Source organism: Schistocerca gregaria, chromosome 4 (genome assembly GCF_023897955.1).
Source record: "Schistocerca gregaria isolate iqSchGreg1 chromosome 4, iqSchGreg1.2, whole genome shotgun sequence".
Classification (NCBI taxonomy): Eukaryota; Metazoa; Arthropoda; class Insecta; order Orthoptera; family Acrididae; genus Schistocerca; species Schistocerca gregaria.
Genome location: NC_064923.1, coordinates 491,491,342 through 491,516,428, shown reverse-complemented (window position 1 = coordinate 491,516,428; position 25,087 = coordinate 491,491,342). Strand labels below are relative to the sequence as shown.

The window sequence follows — 25,087 nt, the reverse complement described above, 5'->3', positions numbered from 1 at the left end:
ACTTAAGTCAGCAAAAAGAATTTATGGTTTTTGCAGACAGAAATAGTCTTTCAATAAATCCCATTAAAGAGAAAGCCATTCAAGAGATTGTCACTGATAATTTTCAAAGAATTATTAAATATGTGTCTAAAAATTGAGGATTTCTTAATTCTGATAAAATGCACTTATTAATCTTAGTACAACCAACATTGATTACGCACAGGAATAACACAAGAAATCTTCTATGCTATAACAGCATCTACTTTCCATGAGTTTTTCTAGGATGGCTTAAGTATTTTTGACATATTGGTGCTGACTTTGAAATCCATTGTATTATCTGCAAATTTCATACTCTCATAGTGTGGGGTTTTTTGAAGTTACATTTTATTTGATTGAGCTTGCTTTCATACTGGAGGGGAAAGTGGTTGTACTCAGCAAAACTAATGTTTCTTTTTGTCAATGTGAGTACTTTATATTTATACAAGCTTGTAATGGTTTTTAGACTTAATTTTGCAAGTGGAGATCTTCAATGATGTTTCTTTATCAATTCCACCAAGAATAGCATTACATTTTTCTGTGATTTAACATTTGAGTGTATTAGGTATTGGTTCTTCAAAACCAGCCCCCCTCCCCGTAAGTTATACTGCACCTAATGACTGAAAGAGAGATTGAGATTCTTCGGTCAACTTACATGAAAATGTAGCTCTGTTTATGGTATTCAGCTTTCAGCTTACTTCAGTTATATAGTGCATAGATAACTTTCATAGAATTTAATTTCAAACGATTATGTTTAACTAATATTTCTAGTTTCCCAAGCTTCTGCCTAATATGACTAAGTCATCTGTTTTGTAGCAGCTTATTACTGTCGAATCACCTGCACAGATGATGGTGGCAGACTGAACCTGTCCTGGTAGGCCTATATAATTTATAAATAGTATTTGTAGAAGGAGCTTAAACACTTGGTTTTGGATATGAGCACAGGTGTTGCACTGGTGCTCTGCCATCATGGTCTGAGCATTAAACAATTTGCAGTTATTTATGCGGTTCAATTTATGTTGTAATGTAACTTCGTTTGTAGTTGTCTGCTATTGCACAGTAAATTACTCACCACTCTTGTTATACATCATGATGTTTTGCCTACTTACATAGATGACTTCAGTTTTGTGTTTACTGTTATTGTAGTGTACAGCAGAACCTCAAATAGTGAGCATAATTCATTCCAGAATCTTACCCGCAGTGCGAAACACTAATTCAATGAAATAATTTATCCCATATAAATTAATGCAAAATACGATAATGCTTTCCATGCAGAAAAAGTACTAAAAGTTTTATCTTATTCATGCCATTTATTCAAAGAAAATTATACATACAGTATTACGTACTTTATTATTCATGATACATAACTAATTCTTTTTTACTGGAAATCTGTCTAATCATTCGTTCTGCTAATGCGTCAACACTTGGCAAAAATGCAACATAGCCTTATCAAGTAAATTTGTAGCATGCATAGCCACTGCTTTATTGGGATGATGATTTTCAAGGTACAGTGCAACCATTTGCCATGCTTTCAGCATTTCTCTTATATCACCAGAAGATTGCTGCTTTGCTGTTGCCGCCTCTCTCTCCTCCTCCTCCTCCTCCTCTGAACTCCTTTCCACAAGTTCCTGCTGTGAAACACACTGCAACTCCATAAGCTCTTTGGTGGTCATTTCTAGGCTGTGATATTCCACAAGCTCATCAATATCATTGTTATCCTCTTCTAGTCCCATGCTCTTGGCCAAATATATAACCTCACTGACTACAGGCTCCACAGGTACTGACTCAAATGCCTGTCACATTCAACAACAAACTATGGCCAAAGTTTCTTCCAAGCAGAAGTGAGAGTTGTCTTGGTAAACCCTTCCCATGTCTTTCTGATTAACTTAATAAATGTTGAAGTGGTATTTCCAAAAATCTCTTAGTGAGATTGGTAGCTTCAGTCAACTCAAAGCAATGCTTGAAGAGTGCTTTAATGTAGAGCTTCAGAAAGTTAGAAATAATCTGGTGGTACCTATGTTTAAGTGATGGTGTGGTGTTGGGAGGCAGAAATCTCTTGATGAAATGAAATCTTTCAAGGATGTGGACTTGTAGGTCTGGAGAATGAGCAGAGCATTGTCCATAACAAGCAACATGTGGAGTGGCAGATTCATCTCAAGCAATTATTTTTCACCAAAGGACCAAACATTTCATTGATCCAATCACAATAAGATCACGTCACCCAAGCCTTGTTGTTGGACCTCAGCATCACATTTAACCTGCTCTTCTGGGCTTTACACTTCTTGAGGGGTTGTGGAGTCTCTGAATGGTAAGTAAGCAGCAATTTAATTTCAAATACTGCCTGCATCAGCACAGAATAGCAGCATGAGATGGTCTTTCATTGGCTTGTGACTGGGCAATGTATTCTCCTCTGCTGTTATAAAGGTATGTTTCAGCATCTTTTTCCAGAACAGACCCATTTTGTCACATTTACAAACCCGTTGTGGCAAGTAACCCTCAGAATCTACGTGCATCTTGAAGTTTCTGATGAATTTCTCTGCTGCCTTTGTGACTGAGCTGGCTGCTTCACCATCCCTCACAATGCTGTTGGTGCCGGTCCTTCTCTTCATTTTTTTGAAGCACACACAGCTTCTCTTAAATACTCCTTCGGCCACTGGCGATCCTGGTGTCTTCTTAATGTGGCCAGCAAAAAACCTTTACACCCTCTCATATGTTGTTGTTAATAGCATCACCTTGCAATTGCTTTTCATTTATCCACATAAAGAGCAAGCTTTTGACATCCTCTTGAATACAAAACTCCCTTTGAAGTATCTATCCCCTTAATCTTGTCCTTGTTCTTGAAGATAGTGCAAATAGTTGATGTAGACCGATAGTACATGTTCGCTAAATCAGCAACACCCACACCACATTTTCAATAATTTTACAGTTCATTTCTACGATCATTTTCTTTCTCTTATGGTCGTCTTCCAGCAGCTTTATTTCGGGGACATTTCTACAAACGTTATTAAAATTTGCGCGCGCGCGCGCACACCACACACACACACACACACACACACACACACACACACACACACACACACACACACACACACACACAGTGTGAACACAAGTTTAGAAATATGTATGATCACAAGCTGCACTAATGTGGTAGCATAAAGAGCGCTACAGCCAGACTGCATTATGTACTACAGACATTGTTCATATGACACTGCCGACAATGAAAGGTGTTCATATTGTTGAATGTTTCCCTCACTGCGCACGAATGGCCGGTGACATCAGACTAAATCATCACTCATTGTGCAAAACATCATTCAATGAGTCATTTTTTACAATTTGCTTTGCTCGTTATGCTAAATGTGCATTACACGAGGTGCTCATTGAGAAGTTCCACTGTATGTACATCTGAATAGTTCAGTACATTTTCTTTTCTCTTTTCCACCATCTGTCAGTAAAAGATGACTAATAATCCACAAAAGGTGTGGCAGATATGACTTTCTGCTATGGTTCAGCAAGTGAAAGTAACCTCTGAGACCATGTCCCCTATGCTCAAAAATATCTACAAGTGATGAGCTGTTTGACAATCTTTTCCAGCATCTAATGTGGATATAGGGTCTCCAGCATTCCAAAAGGTAATCATTCTGCACTCATGAGATGGAAGTCACCCTCTTAGTGGTAGTTCATGAATACTTGCTGTACTTCATAAAATGCACAGTTCCTTGTGTTCAGATATCACAAAGAATGTTTCCAGACCTATGTTTATTGGACTTTTTACAAGCATTAACACTTCTCAAAATAATGGATTTTTAACTGGTTTGTTATATTACAGTACTGAACCTTAAGGTTCACCTTGCACATGTCTTTCCACTCAGAGAGGAATTTATTGCCATGCTGTGTACAAGTGCTCTCTGCTTACTGTCTGCTCTGCTTATTTTTGTGGCCAATTAGTTATCAGCATAAGTTGCACTGCAGGCTTCCCCGAAACTTTAGCAATTACACACGGTAATTAATTGTGATGCATTATTATATTTTATTAGCTCTTATATACTGGTTGCCTCTCTGAAGACACGCCAGGTATATTTTTGGCAGATATTTGTAATTTTGTTTTAGCACTGTGTGGAGCACACACAAATACTGCTGATCATACACTTCATGCAATGCCCAGTGTCAATGGAAAGCATTAGTTTGTTTCCCATTACAAACAAGCAAACAAAATCATTGTTAAGGAGAGATTTTACATCTCCATTCAATAGAGGCCCCAGACTATTCTAATATAAAATTCACTTTATCAGTCTAACTGGGGCCATAGAACAAGAAGAAAAACAAGTACCCCAAGGAGTAATTTGTGTACTGCCCTGCACCGCACTGTTTGCTATTACTAAAGGGCAGTGCTACTCATTCACAACTGAAGTACTGTTTATTCTTTGCGTTTTACTCTCCCTGTTAATACATTTCAATAAAACAAATATTTCACTGGACTAATTTGGGACTACTGTACCAAATTGGAATTAAATCTCAATTTAGAAATAGTTTTGTTTGTAATTGAAAACACACTTCCAACAACACTTTCTGCACTGTGCAAAACTGAAATTGTGAATGTCCCCCAAACAGAGAAAATGTACCTGATGCCTCTTAGTGGAGACACCTTGCATATCTGAGAAAATAGATGACACTGGGTTAGGTCTACAGTTCTCCGTATTGGCTTGCTTACTATTTTTATAAACTAGCCACACTTTCACATCTTCCAGTGGAACATCCTTCATTTTAAGTTGGTTGATTATGAGAGAGAATGGTGTGCAATATGACATTTTTAACTGTTTTAATAGTAATTTCATCCCAGTCTAAATTTTTGGCGACAATGACTTTCAAAATATCATAACTGTCAACAGGGAAAACTTAAGTCTATATCATTTCATGTACCATTTCCTCATCTTGATGTTAGACCTCTTAATTACTTTTGTTAACCATTGAGTTGCGAGACTTGTTGACAATCACCATGTATTTTTATATGAGAAAGCAATTATTAAATATATCCATGATCTCAGTTCTGAAATTATTTTAGTTTATATTTGCTGAAGTGTGATCACCGACTGAACACCTGATGAGTCTGTTATTTATTATTCACATTTTCTTGACTAAAGTCCCCACATTTTTTGCTTGTGCAGCCTGTATTTAATCTTGGTAATGATATTAAAGGGCTTCATTATTTGATACTACCACATTTAGAATCAATATTTGTTACTCCATAAATACAGTTACTTAACAATATTAGATGTAGCAAATGACATTTTTCTCATAATTGCTCAAAATGAAAATTTTCTTAAAACTGTAAGACTAACAAAGAGGCAGAATGGTTGGCCTACCCTTATCTTTAGGAGGTGAAATTCCAGGACTGTCAATACAAACTTTCCATCACAATACCAAATTGGTCATCTCATCCTGGGAGCCCCTCCTTTGCAGCCTTCCCTAATCTATTACTCTTTCCTCCCTGAGGAAGGACCTAAAGCTACCTTTTAAATATATCTCGCAACAGTAATGGAAATTTGCCCCCCTTATGTAATTTTAACTTGTAAAGCCTGCTGGCCTCATTGTTTGTCCAAAATTATCCTCTAAGGTCCAGCAGGTAAAACTCAGCCTTAAAATCATACACCAGAATCTTGGTAGTCTTAGAAATAAGCATAATTATCTAGATGTAATTTCACAGATTGACAAACCCGATAGGAGTTGTAACGAACATTGGTACAAGGATGCTCTGATTAGCATTACTCAACCATTGTGTATGAAATTCTGCACAGCCTTCAGTAGAAAAGACAAGACTGTCAGAGGTGTAGCAATTTTCACTGTAAATGAAAGTAATTTTAATGTTATTGATGTGAGTGCCTTCTGCTTGGAAGGAGTCTCAGAATATGCTGCAATAAACATAAAATGGGGTAGAGATAACATAAGTTATCGGTGTTTACAGGCCACCTGCAGCAAATACAGATACCTTTTTTTGTAAATCTTTCTGACTTCTAAAAGCCATATTTCTTGTGAAAAGACTGCACCCAAACACTTATTCAGATTTCCACCAGTACAATAAAAGAAATAAGGATTTTACAATTGGCAGCCACAGAACAGCACTTTACGAAAGGGGGCCTCAGTAGGCAGGTATAAAATTAGCTAATGCACTGCCTTGCGCAGTCATGGCTCTTCCTACAATTAAACTGAAACATCAACTTAAGAAATTTTTAGTGAAACACCTTTTCTACTCAGAGTACCATACTTATATGAAGAACAACAAATGCTTTGTGAAATTATGTGAATAGAAATCAGTAAACATCTTATTGTAATTTTGTTGTAAATTAATGTCGTATTCAGAAGAATGTGTCTTGCGTATTCTGCAAATAACTTTAATCATTACTGTTTCTTTGTACATGTGCAGTGTACCATTCGATGTTGAATAAAGCTATTATTATTAAAATAATTTAGATTTAATAGATTTGCAGCTACTAGGTGCTTTAAATGTGAAATTTGTCATAAGCTTTTACATCTATGCTGTACACTGTTTTCTCTATTTTGAAAATGTGTAACAATGATTCATATTTACTAAGGAACACTGAGCTACTCTGGTATCTAGGAATAAAGTATATGCTGGTGATTAGCAGGTTACATTCTTTACATTTTATATGCAGCTATTTTCAAATGAGATCTTCATTTAGAAGCTTACAACTGTATCTGATTTTATAGTTTACTGTGGGGTGAAGCAGTATGTAACAGCCTCCAGTCTTGTGGATGACAAGTAAATGATAAATGATTTTGTGAGATACACTTTAAATTTTTTTAAATCCTTGTACATGGATTCCAATTAACATGTGGAATAAAATAAAACTGATGATGATAAGTAAAGTAAGATACATTATGTTATACCCGAGCAGTTGATGACCTCATGACTCTGAGCTCGTGTTCCAGCTAATTCAAGGCCTGCTTCATCTACACACCAGCAGCTATTGGAATTGCACTGGACGGGCTCAAATTCGCCACTGTGGGTACATTTAGGGATTCTTACAGGTTCTTGCAACATTCGGGAATGTCTCTCGGCTTCTTGTTTTAACTGCTCACAACCTGCAACAAGTAAACAAATCTTTCCTTAAAATCAATGCACGCTATTGTATTCTCACTTTACATAAAATATGTGGTACAGGTATGAATAAAGAAACTTCAGAAAATCAATGCTGTTCACATACCTTTCAGTACGAAAATATCTGTAATGCAAGAGATTATACATACAGTAAATTCTTCAAAAGACAGTGTCATTACATTGAATAGTATCTTTTTGTTCTATGGTGCCACTTTTGAAAACATTTAAACTGTGATAGACCAAACATAAGAAAAAAAGAGAGCTAAAGTGATAATTGCATTATAAAGCTTTCAGTCAAACATATTAAAAATATTTGTCTGGTGCACCAACTAACCACAAGCTAAGGATAAACACTAAGAATTACAAAGTGATGTTGATAAAGTGGACAGGCCTTTGACAGCAAACTATGTCAAGCAAGTAAACTAATTCTAAAATGTAATCAGTGGATGGATTTTGACAGTTACAGAGTGCAAATAGTGAGAGGCAAACAGTGATTTTAGCAACAAAATAGTGCCTTTAGTGAAAATACAGATGACAATCATTTGGAATTTGTCATTACTAAAAGTCTGATTAATTTTTGTTTACCTTCCATTTCAGTTATGAAAAATCTACATCTACACTCTGTAAGTCGCATAATGTTTGGCAGAGGGTACTTTGGGTATATCTACCATCTCCCTTCCTATTCTATTTGTGAACTATGGGCAGGACAAACAGCTATCAGTAAGCCTCGACCTATGCTTGAATTTACCTGATGTTACTGTTATGGTCATTTCACAAAATATGTGTAGGACAAAGGAATATGTCACACAATTCTTCTTGGGAAGCTCTTTTTCATAATTTTAACTGTAAATGTCTATCTTGTAACTTCAGAAACTGGAGTTGGCTGAGTATCTCCACAATATATTTTCATAGTGAAACATGCCGCTGTCTTTTGGATTTTCTTGTACCCCCTAAGTGTCCCAGACTGATGGGCACTACACAGGAATTGCCCAAGCATCTGTTTTGTAAGACACCTATTTCATGGCTTAATTGCATATCCAGAAAATATCTTCCAATAGCAGTCAGACGAATGGAAAAACTGGTAGAAGCCGACCTCGGGGAAGATCAGTTTGGATTCCGTAGAAATGTTGGAACACGTGAGGCAATACTGACCTTCCGACTAATCTTAGAAGAAAGATTAAGGAAAGGCAAACCTACATTTCTAGCATTTGTAGACTTAAAGAAAGCTTTTGACAATCTTGACTGAAATACTCTTACAAATTCTTAAGGTGGCAGGGGTAAAATACAGGGAGTGAAAGGCTATTTACAATCTGTGCAGAAACCAGATGGCAGTTATAAGAGTTGAGGGGCATGAAAGGGGTTGTAGCCTCTCCCAATGTTATTCAATCTGTATATTGAGCAAGCAGTAAAGGGAACAAAAGAAAATTTTGGAGTAGGTATCAAAGTCCATGGAGCAGAAATAAAAACTTTGAGGTTCGCTGATGACATTGCAATTCTGTCACAGACAGCTAAGGACTTGGAAGAGCAGTTGAATGGAATGGGCAGTGTCCTGAAAGGAGGATATAAGATGAAAATTAACAAAAGCAAAACGAGGATAATGGAATGTAGTCGAATTAAGTCGGGTGATGCTGAGGGAATTAGATTAGGAAATGAGACACTTAAAATAGTAAAGGAGTTTTGCTATTTGGGGAGCAAAATAACTGATGATGGTCAAAGTAGAGAAGATATAAAATGTAGACTGGCAATGGCAAGGAAAGCGTTTCTGAAGAAGAGAAGTTTGTTAACATCGAGTATAGATTTAAGTGTCAGGAAGTCATTTCTGAAAGTATTTGTATGGAGTGTAGCCATGTATGGAAGTGAATCATGGACGATAAATAGTTTAGACAAGAAGAGAATAGAAGCTTTCGAAATGTGCTACAGAAGAATGCTGAAGATTAGATGGGTAGACAACATAACTAATGATGTATTGGGGAGAAGACGTGTATGTGACACAACCCGACAAAAAGAAGGGACCGGTTAGCAGGACATGTTCTGAAGCATCAAGGGATAACAACTTTAGCATTGGAGGGCAGCGTGGAGGGTAAAAATCGTAGAGGGAGACCAAGAGATGAATCCACTAAGCAGATTCAGAAGGATGTAGGTTGCAATAAGTACTGGAGGATGAAGAAGCTTGCACAGGATAGGGTAGCATGGAGAGCTGCATCAAACCAGTCTCAGGACTGAACACCACAACAAAAAACAACAACAACCAGTCTGTCAAGTACATCATCCTACAATTACTTTCATTTGCGTTTCTTCCATTTTCATCTCACTCTGAATACACATCTCTACACTTTTTTTGCTGTGACTTCCTCTGGTGACTTAATGTACAATTGAACAGTAATTCAAGGGACAGAAGCCAGTTCCTGCATGCAGTATAAACCTCTGTAAGCTTTCGTCACCTACAATAAAAATTTACACTTTGTGAATGAGCTCTTATGCCTTGGAATACTTTTAAATAACAATAATAATAATAATAATAATAATTTTAATAATAATAATAATAATAATAGGTAATGTAATAATTTAAGTAAGTAAATGTAAGTAAGTTATTGTAGTAGTAATAATAAGTAAGTAATGTAAGTCATGGGCTGTTTTTAGACAATATATTTGTGAACTACCACTTATTGAAACCATTTGTATTAGTATTTCTTTACCACATTTAAGAAACACATTATTTGTAGATTGTGCACCATCCATTTACAGTTCTATATTCCTAAAAGGTCCGTTTCATTCGATTTTATTTGTCTCTTTTCTAAGTGAAATGGTTTCTTACAAAGTCTGATATATTTTGTACAGAATATAACATGTATTCATCTCCATGTGGCCAAATCAATCATTTCTCTACCAATTAGTTACTGTCAATGATAACTGATAGTCTTGCTTTTATGAATACAATCAAGGTCACCTAAATTAGTTAATTTATAAGATAATTGTAAATAAATATCTCATGATGTTTACAGCCTCAATAATAAACTAGTGAAATGAAACCAGAAAGTGGAAAGAGTTGCAACTTTTTCAATTTCTGGTTTAATTAGCACGTCGACATGTTCAAAACCTACACTAATTAAAATAACAAAATGCGTTCGTAACACAAATGGTCATTTGACACGACTGACTATACTCAAAATATACGCCCCCGGGTGGGCTCGAACCACCAACCTTTCGGTTAACAGCCGAACGCGCTAGCCGATTGCGCCACGGAGGCTCGTGGCCAAACACTGCCTACACAATTAATGTGAAGCTTTACTCCCAAGCCAATAGACATCACATGAATAATGCAGAAGAGGAAAATATTATTGTTTCGTCACTACAATTAATATTCAAATCTATCCCAAGAATTTTCCTTCGTCGGTCCGATTAATGCCCAAACGATGGATGTTTCTTTACATTCGGCAGAAACGCTGAATGTAAAAAGTGATCAGTAAGATACTCTCAAAACTGGGGACTGTTATTGAACATTACTGAGAAACGAAAGATCATTATCCCAATTCTCCATCGCTAAATATCGATGGCTATAAATTATGGACAAAAATGGAAATGAGGTAAAAAATAAATTGAATCGCTAAAAACTCAATGGCCACGGAATTCCAAAGAATGCTTGTCACACTATACGGAATTTGTATCTAAATAAAGTTTAATCAAAATTTACCTTGGATCCATTAAGGACAAAATAATCCCCGGTTCCATAGCTCAGACAAAATCAATGGCTCAGTGCTTACGACAACAGTATCTGCTGTTTATGTTTCACAATTGTGAATGGGCTCTCATCGTGCAAAACCCTACTGTGATTTTTACATGGCATCCAAAAGCTTATGGACAAAAGAAGACCGGATGATTCGGTGTATTTTTAACTTTCGATGCACTGCTGTTTCGTTGGCGAATAGGAAACATGCGTTCATATGATGTTCAGATCAATAACAACGGGCATGTCTTAATAGGCGCTTGGTCTGTGCATTTCCCCAGCAACTTTCAAATAGGGGGCGCTTCAAATGGGGGGCGCGCGCGCATGCACTTGAGAATGCGAGCGCCTCTAGCATCACGAGTGGAAATTTTACATGAATGAAAAGACCGAGAGGTCGGCTGTATTCCGGTGCATGTGTTGGGTACGGCGTCCGATTCTTTATGTCTAATTTATGCTGGTTTTCAGAATCCAAAATACAACTCTTATTTTAGATCTTCCACCATAAAAAAAAGCTTAGGCCTTCAAAACAGCCACCATGTTTTTGAAGTTAAGGAAGTTTTGTAGGTGTCCAGCAAGTGCTTAAGAGAATTTAGTGATAATCAGCAACCTTAAGCGGTTAAAATTAATTTACGCTGCATAAATACGTTTATTAGAGTATTATGAGAATGTTATATGTATAATAAGCGATATGTGCAGCAGGCCGTCAAAGGAAAGTGATCGATGGTGAATGAGTGTAAAGCAGGACTATTAGGGCGCTGTCAACATGTGGCTGCATTGTTCATTAAAATACAGAACACCACAATTAACGGTTATACAAAAATCAGCCATCTTGCCAACTTAACATTTTGAAATGAACATACAGATCATGATGATGTGATGGCAATAAGGAAATTCACTGATAAAGAGCTCTTGCAGTAGAGCACATTCAGATGCGTTGTGGCCCAATTGTGGGCCTTTCAAAATTAATTTAACTGCAGTCTGTTACGCACGTGTAATTTTCTAAATATTGTCAAAATTAATGTCATGGTGCTGCGTATCTTAGATTTTTGGGGCCAAAATATCCACTCCTTAATTTTTTTCATACAAATTGTACAGAATAAATATGAAACCACCCGACACTGTTATCCTATGACAATTAAAAAAACAGTGCAAGGCAGTCAAAATGCTAATACCACTTTCGTTAAAAAGGGAAGAATATTCTCTCTGCTTAATGTGCAATTTGGGTGAGCACAAGGTAACAATGAATGTAAAATAGCACTTAATGTTAAGCGATCTGCGGCAGTAAGGTTTCCTTCATTATTTTTGTAGACATGTAACCCTGAACGCCACAACCACTTTACTCAACACTCGATCATGCATCTGTTGCAACTGCGCATTTGCTTGAACTTCTGTAGAACAGTTACGTACCAAACTAGAAGACGAGTATGTTTTTGGCGTTCAGATTTAAATTACTATGCTCCCCCTGGGTGCTTGCTTGGGATGTTTTTGATTCATACAGATGTACATGCTTTTAGTTATCTGCAGGTCCTTCTAATGTAGGGTGACCAAACGGGATTGCCCCGGTTTTCTTTCATCCCCGTGTTCCGGTGTCCCGAAAATTTGTTTCGGGACGCTCAAAAGTCCCGGAATTCAGTTTTTAAATACATTTCGTGAAACTTCCTCAAATTTTTGGGATTTCGCTATATTAAAGGAAATACATCACTAGAAATTATATTTTAGCTTATTTGTCTAAAACCTCCATTGTCCCATACTAGTAATCACAGTATCAGTATTGATACACTCAGGCAATAATTTACTTTGAGCGGTACTTTGGCCAACAAGTAGTAAGTTGTATTATTGTATCAGAGCTATGAAATCGTCCGATTGTCGCGCTACTTCTCACACACTCACTGTCGGAACAGTGTAGTAGTTGATGTTTTGTCAGACAAAATGCAATAGTTTTTTCTCATATTGGTGGTATTATTGCTGCAATACTGTGAAACTCAATGCCGAAACGTGCCTGAAAGTTCAGTGACTGTTATTCCAAGGAATGGAATTTCATTAAGAAAGATCGTTTTGATTACGAAGCAGAGTGTTCCGTATGTAACTGTTTTATTAGTATAAGTCATGGTGGACGTTCCGACACAGTTGATCACATCAGGTCAAAGAAACACATTAACAGGTACAGTGCTCCGAGCTGCACTAAAACTCTACAAAATTTTGTGAAACATCAATCAAGTGAAGAGGCGAAAGTTCGAGTAGCCGAGCTTACACTAGTCTACCACACGGTAAAACATCACCAATTACACAGATCTAGTGACTGTACTAATAAGCTTAACAGCATTATGTTTGATGATTCTTCCATTGCAAAAAAAGTTTAGTTCAGCAAGAACTAAAGTGTCAGCCTTAGTGAAAGGAGTTATTGCTCATCAGAGTGTAAAGGAAAGCCTTGAATACATCAAAAAGTCTCCTTTCTACGGGATATGCACTGATGCCAGCAATCATAAGGCCACTAAAATATTTCCATTGGTTGTTCAGTTTTTCGATGTTAATCAGGGCATTCAAACCAAACTTTTGAAGGTGAGTTCCCGACCTAATGAAACATCTGACGAACTTTCAAGATTTTGCATGGATACTATAGAAATGTTTGATCTTTAGAAAATAAATGTGTGGCATTTTGTGGAGACAACACCAACACAAACAAGGCAAATGCAACGTATATATCAAATTAAAGGCATCATTGCATTAAAACATTGAAGGCATAGGGTGCCCTGCACACGTTTTGCACAATAGCATGCAGACATCTGTTGACAGTTAAAGCTGTGATGTTGAAACTATCGCCATGAAAGTATACACACACTTTTACATATATACTGTTAGAACAGAGATTAAGGAGTTCTGTGATTATGTGGGAACTGAATATATGAATGAAGTGTGTCACTCGAAAACTCGCTGGTTATCACTGTTTCCAGCAGTTGAAAGAGTAATCCGCCTGTTTGAACCGTTAAAAAGTTTTTTCCTAAATGAAGACAAAACTCCCAAAATATTGGTTCAGTTTTTCAGCAACCCTTTAAGTGAAGCCTACTTATGGTTCATTCACAGTCAGCTTAGCACTTTGCAAAATGGGATAAAGTAAATTGAGGGAAGGACGGAAAGTGTAAAAGAGGTAAATGATGTTTTGAAAAATACTCTGGAAACTGTTAGTAAGAGGAGATAACAGCAGTTCATTCCTTTTAATGTTAAATCTGTCCTTAAATAAGCAGAAGTATCAGAAGCAGCGGAAAGGGGTTTTAGAGAAGAAGTTAACAAGTTTTATGACACTTGTGGAGAATATCTCAGCAAGTGGAGCGCCTCATATTTACCCCCATCGCCGGTGTTTGATTCGATGTTACTGAAGAGAGTGCCAAAACGGGAAAGTGTTGAAGAGTAAAGAGAGTGAAACCGATGATTCCATTCTCTTTGATTAGTTCGGCCTACTGACAAATTTTGTTGAAGAAAGTCTTCACAAGTGGAATGATGAAAAATAAACACCGTTGGAATGTCATGAGAAGTGGGCGAGTTTTTATTTAAAAGCTGTGACTGTCTTCAGCATTACTCTAAGTTGGTAATAATTGCCAGGTATTTATTTGCAGTCCCAGCCCATAATGCCAATGTGAAAAGAATATTTTCGTTCATGAATATCCAGTGGACTGATGAAAGAAACAGAATGGAAGTGGACTCTCTTGAAGCAATCTTGCAGATCCAGTACAACCACAAAATGGATTGTGTCGAGTTTTATCACTGTGTCTTAAAGAACAAAGACATGATCAAGAAGGCTGGAGGCAGTGAAAAATACCCGTTTCTCCGAGGACAGTCAATTCCATCTACAAGTGCTCAGTAATATTAAAGCTCATGTTTATATTAATTGATTAAAAGTTCAATGACTGTAAAATCGTAATACATTTCTTTATTACTGCATACGTTTATTAAATGTCATTAATTATACAGATAATCTAGATTATATCAATCTTTTGTATCCTATTATTTGTTATAATAATCGCGTTAACAAAATGTATCAATTGTAGAATGAAGGCTTTCACGACCGGGTGACATGGCTGTTGATATACTTTCCGGGATGTGAGGTCGTGGTCCAAGAACTTTTTCTGCTCCTTACGTTTCGTCCAGGACTGCGCTGGACTTCCTCAGAGGCGCTGCTCCGCTGAGTCTTGCCGACTGACTGGTCGGGTGTCTGAGAGCGACTTATATATTGTGTGAAGGGGGGGGGGGGGGGGGGGGGCGTGGTACAGGTGACACGTGATGAGCAGTGATAATCCATAGCAAAGATATGGTTGACTATCGATTACCACCTTGTCAAGATAAAAATTGTTAGCAATTTTGTAGAGCCACTGTCCATATACCGCTGAGTTTCATAGCCTCCTCTGTCCTATTAAAATTATCGTGATATTTATAAATTTCAATAGCTTCTCTGTATAGGCGTGGATAGTAATTTAACGTTGTAGATAAAACTTCGGTATCCGAAAACTTCACTTGGTGGTTTCCTGGTTGAAGAGCATGTTCCGCTACAGCTGATTTTTCTATTTTTCCAAGTCGACAAAGACTTTTATGCTCTTTCAGTCGCGTATTTACGCTTCTTTTGGTAGTACCAATATAAACTTTCCCACAGGTACATGGAATTTTATACACACCACATGTCGACAGAGGAGGGCGTTTATCCTTCACAGATCGTAGTACTTGACTTATTTTCTTTGTTGGTTTAAAGACCGGTGTTATGTCATGTTTTCGTAAAATCTTACCGATCCGATCTGTTACTTTTTTAATAAAACGGAGAACTACTGTATTTTTCTGTCGTTGTGGTTCATTCTTATCTTTTGGTCTTCTGTTCCTTGGACGCAGAATTCTATTTATCTCTTTTTTTGAGAAGCCGTTTTTTTCGAAAGCCTGCTTCAGATGTTTGACTTCAGCATCCAAATGTTCAGGTGTACATATCCGCTGCGCTCGATCGACAAGACTTTTTATGACACCTCTTTTTTGTTGTGGATGATGATTAGAATTTTTATGTAAATATCTGTCCGTATGTGTTGCCTTTCGAAAAACTTTATATTCCAAGCTTCTATCAGACCGTCTCATAACTAAGACATCCAAGAAAGATATTCTGTTATCCTTTTCTATTTCCATGGTAAACTGTATTTTTGGGTGAATTTTATTTAAATAATCAAAGATATCGTCCAAGGCCTTTCTGCCAAGGGGCCAAACCACAAATGTGTCATCTACATATCGATACCAACGAGATGGATTGTTATTAGCTTTTTCGAGAGCTGATTGTTCAAATCTCTCCATGTAAAGATTGGCAATCGCAGGGCCTAATGGATTATCCATTGCTACTCCATCAAGTTGTTCATAAAATTCATTATCCCACTGGAACTGACTTGATGTGAGACAATGTCTAAAAAGAACAGTCAAGTCTTCTGGAAAAATATCCGCTATGAAAATCATAACTTCGTTAACAGGAAGCATTGTGAATAAGGACACAATGTCAAAACTTACAAGAATATCTTCAGGGGCCAGAGTTAGTCCCTCTAGTTTTTCAATAAAATGACGCGAGTCTTTTATATATGAGTCCGTTTTTCCAATAAATGGTTGTAAACAAGTTGTTAAATATCTTGCTATTTCATAAGTGGGAGAATTGATGGCACTGACTATGGGTCTTAAAGGAAAATCTATTTTGTGAATTTTAGGTACACCATACAATCGGGGACACATAGCTTCACGTCTCAACAAAGTTCTTTTATCTTCTTTTTGGATAGAGGTAGATGACTTAATCAAATTATTAGTTTTCCTGAGTACACCGGCTGTAGGATCTCTCGCAAGTTTTTTATACTGTCCTGACATTAAAAGGTTCAAAATTTTTCTTCGGTAATCTTCTGTATTCATAACAACAGTAGCGTTCCCTTTATCTGCAGGAAGAACCACTATTTCTTCATCTGCATTTAAATCCTTAAGAGCCTTCCTCTCACCTTTTGTTAAATTACTTTCTAGAGGTCTGCTGTGGCTTAAAACTCTAGTGGTTTCAATTCGAATTGCATTCGCGGTTGCCTTAGGGATATTCCGTATACTTGCTTCTATACTCGCGATAATATCTTCAAGTGGTACTTTCACAGGTGTTATAGCGTAATTTCCTCCTTTTGCAAGGACGGAAATCTCGTCTTGAGATAACACTTTCTTTGACTTGTTTATAACAGTATCAATCATCATCGTATTACTTGTAGTTGGTACATTAGGTTGTAACTTTCCGAACTTTTTCTTATGTCTACTAGTAATCATTTCTATCGTAACTTCCATAGTTGTAAACGTAAGATAATAAACTTTATTCCACAGGTCTATCTGCATCTTACAAGCTAAGAATAAATGAAGATTCAGTAACTCACAGTAAGGAGCAGAAAAAGTTCTTGGACCACGACCTCACATCCCGGAAAGTATATCAACAAAATGTATCAACAAAACATTAATACTTAAAATTAAGAAACCTGGGTACATGTGGAATGAAGTGTCCATTGGCACCCGGGTGAATGTGTCCCGGTTTTCACAGAAAATAATTTGGTCACCCTATTCTAATGTCTCTTGCAGTAATATCATCTATTACAACCTCCAGCCAAGACATTTAGGTAATGTGTGTAATCTTGGTACATATCATGGGCTATGAAGTTCTCGTGTGGGCACAACTTGGACGAAACCACAACTACAAACGCGTGAACGTTTTGCTGGAGTCCATTGTTTTCCATTAGTTGTCTTCAATGCCACAATCCAAGATTTTCACCTTGTTCAATGGTCATCAAATTTTGTTGCTAGCCAATACTACCACATACTTCGGGCCGCATACGTGCCGATCTTATTGTTAATTGGTTCAAATCAAATGGCTCTGAGCACTATGCGACTTAACTTCTGAGGTCATCAGTCGCCTAGAACTTAGAACTAATTATACCTAACTAATGTTAATTGGTAACTTACATAAATTCTTATATCACGAGCCTCCGATAGTCTACTTGTAGCAAGGGCGCGTTGCGTTGGCCGCCGGCCCACGAATACTAATCGTTAAATGTCGGGGCCATTCGCAACATGTCGTGCCGAGTATTCTTTGTTTCAGAGTGGTGTCACCCTTAGCAACCTCACAGTGGCGACGATAGCCTGACGAAGTGTTGTGTTGTCTGTATGAGCGGATGATTAATTGATTATTGTACTTCTATACAAATGTGTTGTACAACACGGGACACGATCACAAATGTTCACAAAATGTTTTCACTGTCACGTCTCCTCTACACATTGTGTTGTAATTTAATTTCATATTCCTGCTACAAATATGTACCGCATTTGAACGTGACAGTTTCTATAACGAGCCTTCAGGAGTCCATGTTACTTCCGTTCAAAATTTATACCACTCGTCAGTACGAGTTGCGCACGCCCGTGAGTTGTCAGTACTGATAGGCAAACGAGAAAGCCTCCCACATCTTCTAATCCCGCATAGGCTGCTTACCCCCTTGCCCCTGAGGTGAGCGACCAACTTCATGCTCGAATTCAGCAACGTCAATTAAAATTAAGCTCATCTTAAAATATTACTGTTCTGTAGACAAATTTGTCAGAGAGTAGGAAACCAACACTGTTAAGTACTCTTGATGTTTGAGTAATCGGCTGCTAGTTGTTAGATATATATTACTCTAAAATACGGCTGAGAACCGCCGGCCTTCCAAACACGTGATTCGGGCTGCAAGCGGCCCGAGGGCCGCAGTTTGACGACCGATGATCTAGTTGCGTGTTGCTTTTGAGAACAACTTCGTTTCAGGAGGAGATTTGCTGTTAGTAAAGTTACAACCAACGACAGAGTAATTACAACTACCTCGCTAGAGTCCGACACATTACATTCAGTCATCGTCACGCTAGCGCGCTGCATTATGCGTAACCATTTACTCCTTCAAGACACTTGCGACGCTGTAGCTGTTGATGTTGTGGTCTTCAGTCCTGAGACTGGTTTGGTGCAGCTCTCCATGCCAACCTATTCCGTGCAAGCTCCTTCATCTCCCAGTACCTACTACAACCTACATCCTTCTGAATCTACTTAGTGGATTCATCTCTTGGTCTCCCTCTACAATTTTTATCCTCCACACTGCCCTCCAATGCTAAATTTGTGATCCCTTGATGCCTCAGGACATGTCCTTCCAACCGATCCCTTCTTCTAGTCAAGTTGTGCCACAAACTTCTCTTCTCCCCAATCATATTCAATACTTCCTCATTAGTTACGTGATCTACCCACCTGATCTTCACCATTCTTCTGTAGCACCACATTTCGAAAGCTTCTATTCTCTTCTTGTCCAAACTATTTGTCATCCATGTTTCACGTCCATACATGGCTACACTCCATACAAATACTTTCAGAAACGACTTCCTGACACTTAAATCTATACTCGATGTTAACAAATTTCTTTTCTTCAGAAACGCTTTCCTTGCCATTGCCAGTCTACATTTTATATCCTCTCTACTTCGACCATCATCAGTTACTTTGCTCCTCAAATAGCAAAACTCCTTTACTACTTTAAGTGTCTCATTTCCTAATCTAATTCCCTCAGCATCACCCGGCTTAATTCGACTGCATTCCATTATCTTGGCTTTGCTTTTGTTGATGTTCATCTTATATCCTCCTTTCAAGACACTGTCCATTCCGTTCAACTGCTCTTCCAAGTCCTTTGCTGTCTCTGACAGAATTACAATGTCATCGGCGAACCTCAAAGTTTTTATTTCTTGTCCCTGGATTTTAATACCTACTCCAAATTTTTCTTTTGTTTCCTATACTACTTGCTCAATATACAGATTGAATAACATCGGGGAGAGGCTACAGCCCTATCTCACTCCCTTCCCAACCACTGCTTCAATTTCATGCCACTTGACTCTTATAACTGCCATCTGGTTTCTGTACAAATTGTAAATAACTTTTCGTCCCCTGTATTTTACCCCTGCCACCTTAAGAATTTGAAAGAGAATATTCCAGTCAACATTGTCAAAAGCTTTCTGTAAGTCTACAAATGCTAGAAACGTAGGTTTGCCTAACCTTAATCTTCCTTCTAAGGTAAGTCGTAAGGTCAGTATTGCCTCATGTGTTCCAACATTTCTACGAAATCCAAACTGATATTCCCCGAGGTCGGCTTCTACCAGTTTCTCCATTCGCCTGTAAATAATTCGCGTTAGTATTTTGCAGCTGTGACTTATTAAACTGATAGTTCGGTAATTTTCACATCTGTCAACACATGCTTTCTTTGGGATTGGAATTATTATATGCTTCTTGAAGTCTGAGGGTATTTCGCCTGTCTCGTACATCTTGCTCACCAGATGGTAGAGCTTTGTCAGGACTGGCTCTCCCAAGGCCGTCAGTAGTTCTAATGGAATGTTGTCTACTCCAGAGGCCTTGTTTCGACTCAGGTCTTTCAGTGCTCTGTCAAACTCTTCACGGAGTATCATATCTCCCATTTCATCTTCATCTACATCCTCTTCCGTTTAAATAATATTGTCCTCAAGTACATCGCCCTTGTATTGACCCTCTATATACTCCTTCCACCTTTCTGCTTTCCCCTCTTTGCTTAGAACTGGGTTTCCATCTGAGCTTTTGATATTCATACAAATGACTCTCTTTTGTCCGAAGGTCTCTTTAATTTTCCTGTAGGCTGTATCTACCTTACCCCTAGTGAGATAAGCCTCTACATCCTTACATGTGCCCTCTAGCCATGCCTGCTTAGCTATTTTGCACTTCCTGTCGATCTCATTTTTGAGACGTTTGTATTCCTTTTTGCCTGCTTCATTTACTGCATTTTTATATTTTCTCCTTTCATCACTTAAATTCAATATTTCTTCTGTTACCCAAGGTTTTCTACTAGCCCTCGTCTTTTTACATACTTGATCCTCTGCTGCCTTCACTATTTCATCCCTCAAAGCTACCCATTCTTCTTCTACTGTATTTCTTTCCCCCATTCCTGTCAATTGTTCCCTTACGCTGTCCCTGAAACTCTTTACAACCTCTGGTTCAGTCAGTATATCCAGGTCCCATCTCCTTAAATTCCCACCATTTTGCAATTTCTTCAGTTTTAATCTACAGTTCATAACCAATAGATTGTGGTCAGAGTCCACATCTGCCCCTGGAAATGACCAACAATTTAAAACCTAAATCTTTGTCTTACCATTATATAATCTATCTGATACCTTTTAGTATCTCCAGGATTCTTCCATGTATACAACCTTCTTTTTTGATTCTTGAACCAAGTGTTAGCTATGATTAAGTTATGCTTTGTGCAAAATTCTACCAGACGGTTTCCTCTTTCATTTCTTAGCCCCAATCCATATTCACGTATTATGTTTCCTTCTCTCCCTTGTCCTACTGCCGAATTCCAGTCACCCATGACTATTAAATTTTCCTCTCTCTTCAATACCTGAATAATTTCTTTTAACTCATCATACATTTCTTCAATTTCTTCGTCATCTGCAGAGCTAGTTGGCATATAAACTTGTACTACTGTAGAAGGCGTGGGCTTCGTGTCTATCTTGGCCACTATAATGCGTTCACTATGCTGTTTGTATTAGCTTACCCGCACTCCTATTTTTTTATTCATTATTAAACCTACTCCTGCATTACTGTTATTTCATTTTGTATTTATAACCCTGTATTCACCTGACCAGAAGTCTTGTTCCTCCTGCCACCGAACTTCACTAATTCCCACTATATCTAACTTTAACCTATCCATTTCCCTTTTTAAATTTTCTAACCTACCTGCCCGATTAAGGGATCTGAAATTCCACGCTCCGATCCGTGGAATGCCAGTTTTCTTTCTCCTGATAACGACGTCCTCTTGAGTAGTCCCCGCCCGGAGATCCTAATGGGGGACTATTTTACCTCCGGAATATTTTACCCAAGAGGACACCATCATCATTTAACCATACAGTAAAGCTGCATGCCCTCGGGAAAAATTACGGCTGTAGTTTCCCTTTGCTTTCAGCCGTTCGCAGTACCAAAACAGCAAGGCCATTTTGGTTAGTGTTATGAAGGCCAGATCAGTCAATCATCCAGACTGTTGCCCCTGCAACTACTGAAAAGGCTGCTGCCTCTCTTCAGGAACCACACGTTTGTCTGGCCTCTCAACAGACACCCCTCCGTTGTGGTTGCAAATACGGTACGGCTATCTGCATCGTTGAGGCACGGAAGCCTCCCCACCAACAGCAAGGTCCATGGTTCATGGGTTAGAGGACGCTGCAGCTAGAGTGTAGCATTTGCAGTTCGCACGCTCCCTATACTACTCGTACACGATTGTTTTTAATTGATGATTATGAAATCTAACGCATTCAGAAATGTACACTACTTTTGGTAAAATTTGTTTCAAATGTTACAGTATCAGGGTCAACGTATAATGTTTCTGGGGCCGTGAACCACGTGAAAATCTTGTAGTGTTATATCATCTCTCTGTAAAGTGCTAGTGGCGCTGTTCGCATCTCGTAGATGAAAATTAATCCAGTATTGTCATACACAGAGCTTCATAACAGACTGAAAGCTGACTGCTCGTGGATAAAGCATGGTCGAATTGAGGATGAATGGAGTTCATATACCCTGATCGCCCATCACGTTCTGTGGTTTCTGTAACTCATGCTAGGCGAATACTCGGTTGGTTCCTACAATAATGGCACACGAGAAACTTTTTAAAATTTAGCTGTTTAAAATCGAGGGGACTCCATGATACTGACGAAGTGTGGGACCTCTGTTGGGTCAATCGAAGACTGATTTGACACTCTTCACGCTAATCTATCCTGTACAATCCTCCGCACCTCCGGATACCTACTGCCCTATGTCCATCTGATGACTGTATTCATCCCTTGGTCTCTCCCTCTACAACCCTATTAACCCACTAAAACCCATCCTATGACAGATCATACGGAGGATAAATCTAATTTTAAAATTGTATATCACGAAAACAGTTTTTTTATTTTTCGAATCTTTTTTGAGTGCGTTGACAACAACGAGTTTTCTTGGTGTTAAGTTTTACAACTGAGGGACCGCTAATTGTAGTAAGATCTGCTTAATGCTGACATCATGGCTTCGATGTAAGTAATGAAAATAATCAATTACTCCAAGTTTTAGACAAATGAGTCACAGTTTCATTTGTAATTATGTGGTAACTGATTGACAATAACACTGATTTAAGATTTTATAGTTAAATTCAATTTAATTTGTTTCAAAACTAAGAAAAAAATTTATATACATCATACGATGGGAAATAATGGGACGTTTTCTGTAATTTTTATAGGGATGATGCAGAAAAAAATCTTGAAATGGCTAGCAGAGGTGGAAGAGCAAGAGAATGTTGATGTACGTCAAGAAATTGATGCCACTGATGAAGTGGTTCTGGTTCCTCTAGCAGACAGACACGACAGTGACAGGGATGATGCTAACAATGCGGAATGTGAAGGAATAAATTTCTTCTAATCACCTAGCTCAAAAAGCTGAACTCAGAACGAACACACTGCTGCTGGACCTAATGACGAATAAAAAATCCTGAACATATGTGATGAGTGTGTAGAAAATACGAAGAAAAGAGCAAATACCGTGCATGGCCCAATATCAAGTTCTCCAAAGCAGAGTTTGGTTAGTCACAGAAATATAAACGGTAAAAGTAAAACATTTAGGTGAATTCATCTGGTAATATTTTTTTTAATGGCGTAATGACTCGCACTTGTAAGGAAAGTGCTAAGTATTCTACAATGATAGCCCATACAAAATCTGAACTGTCAGTAGAAGAATTATACACTTACTTTGGGATTCTGGGGTAAAGTGGCCACTCTAAGGGAAAATAAATGTTCACCAAACAATGGCTATTCATAGAAACGTGTTCCTTACACGTTTAGAATCTACCTATTATAGGAATTCACAACTACTATTTTTAAGTGAAAAAGAAAAAAAAAACATAGGAACTATATGATTTTTTCTGAAGGCTTACATGTGATCACTTTTCCCTATCTGGGGAGGTAATGTGGCCAGTACTATCGCAACAGGTTAGTACGTTAGTTGTTCGGATTTCCGGACATATTCTCCAGGCATCTTGATGCCCTAGTATTTGAAACAAAATGCCATAGCATCTGAAACAATACCAAGTGACTGCGGTAGACCGTTTTCAATCGAACTTTTGTATTGAGCCAAATGTAACAGAACTTTATTCAAAGTCGCTACAAACGGATAGAGTGGTAGATAAAAGGGTTTAGAAGTCAAGAAGTCCAAGGAACTTTCTCAGCCTATGCGATTCACTTTCTCTTTGGACGAAGCCATGAAACCACACTATACGCGGAATTCGATGAAGCAGTTTCTTAGAGGCAACTGTATCATATTTGGTTTTAAGTTTTGGTGTCTTGCGGAGAATAATGGGTGTAGTAAAGTTCTCATTCTTAACAGAACAAGGTGATACGAGTAAAGGCAAAATGCTTAGCATATAGTCAATGGAAACCTATGCCTAAATTTTGTTCCAGCAGGAAGCTAAATTTTTATTCACAACTGTTTAAATTCTTTGCCTATTTTGCGTTTTATGATGGAGTATAATTTATTTGTTATCGATACAACGAGGCAAGACTACACAACACATTCGCCACCCAGAAACCTTGTCAAAACTCAATGGGGGTTCCTTCATACAGTACGAACGTCGGCATAGAGAAAACGCTTCTGAGGATGAATGATAATACGCAGGTGAGTATTAGCGCAAACATACCAGAAGCTGCTAACACACACACATCCGAGGAATAAAACTGGAATTATTGACAGTTCAAAAGAGAGGAAGAGGAAATGCTGTAACCCCTAGAAGACTGAAGCTGGTATCTCATGAAGTCCGTAATGACGGAGTGAACCACATTGTCGAAAAACAATGTACTGAACATCGCTGTGCATCTTGTGGTAACATCCTGACAAATGTCGCGTAATGTAAGATATTTCAAATTGGGCCCAACCTAATTAAATACACTTTTAAAAGACAAATTTAGTTTCTAAACCGTTCAAATGGTTCAAATGGCTCTGAGCACTATGGGACTTAACATCTGAGGTCATCAGTCCCCTAAGACTTAGAACTACTTAAACCCAACTAAACCAAGGACATTACACACATCCATGCCCGAGGCAGGATTCGAACCTGCGACCGTAGCGGTCGCGCGGTTCCAGACCGAAGCGCCTAGAACAGCTCGGCCGCACCGGCGGC

At 38.1% G+C, this 25,087-nt stretch overlaps 1 protein-coding gene and 1 non-coding gene across 10 annotated transcripts in view; both read right to left on the bottom strand.

Annotated features, from left to right (window-relative positions):
- Positions 1–25,087, bottom strand: part of LOC126365820 (balbiani ring protein 3-like) — a 282,987-nt gene that overhangs the window by 109,694 nt on the left and 148,206 nt on the right. For all 9 annotated transcript variants that reach the window (XM_050008419.1, XM_050008425.1, XM_050008422.1 and 6 more), the window contains one exon: positions 6,919–7,113. In XM_050008419.1, coding sequence (XP_049864376.1) covers positions 6,919–7,113 — 195 coding nt within the window. The remainder of the gene's footprint in view (positions 1–6,918; positions 7,114–25,087) is intronic.
- On the bottom strand, positions 10,303–10,376 carry Trnan-guu (transfer RNA asparagine (anticodon GUU)). The gene has a single exon. It is a non-coding gene; the product is annotated as a tRNA-Asn (tRNA).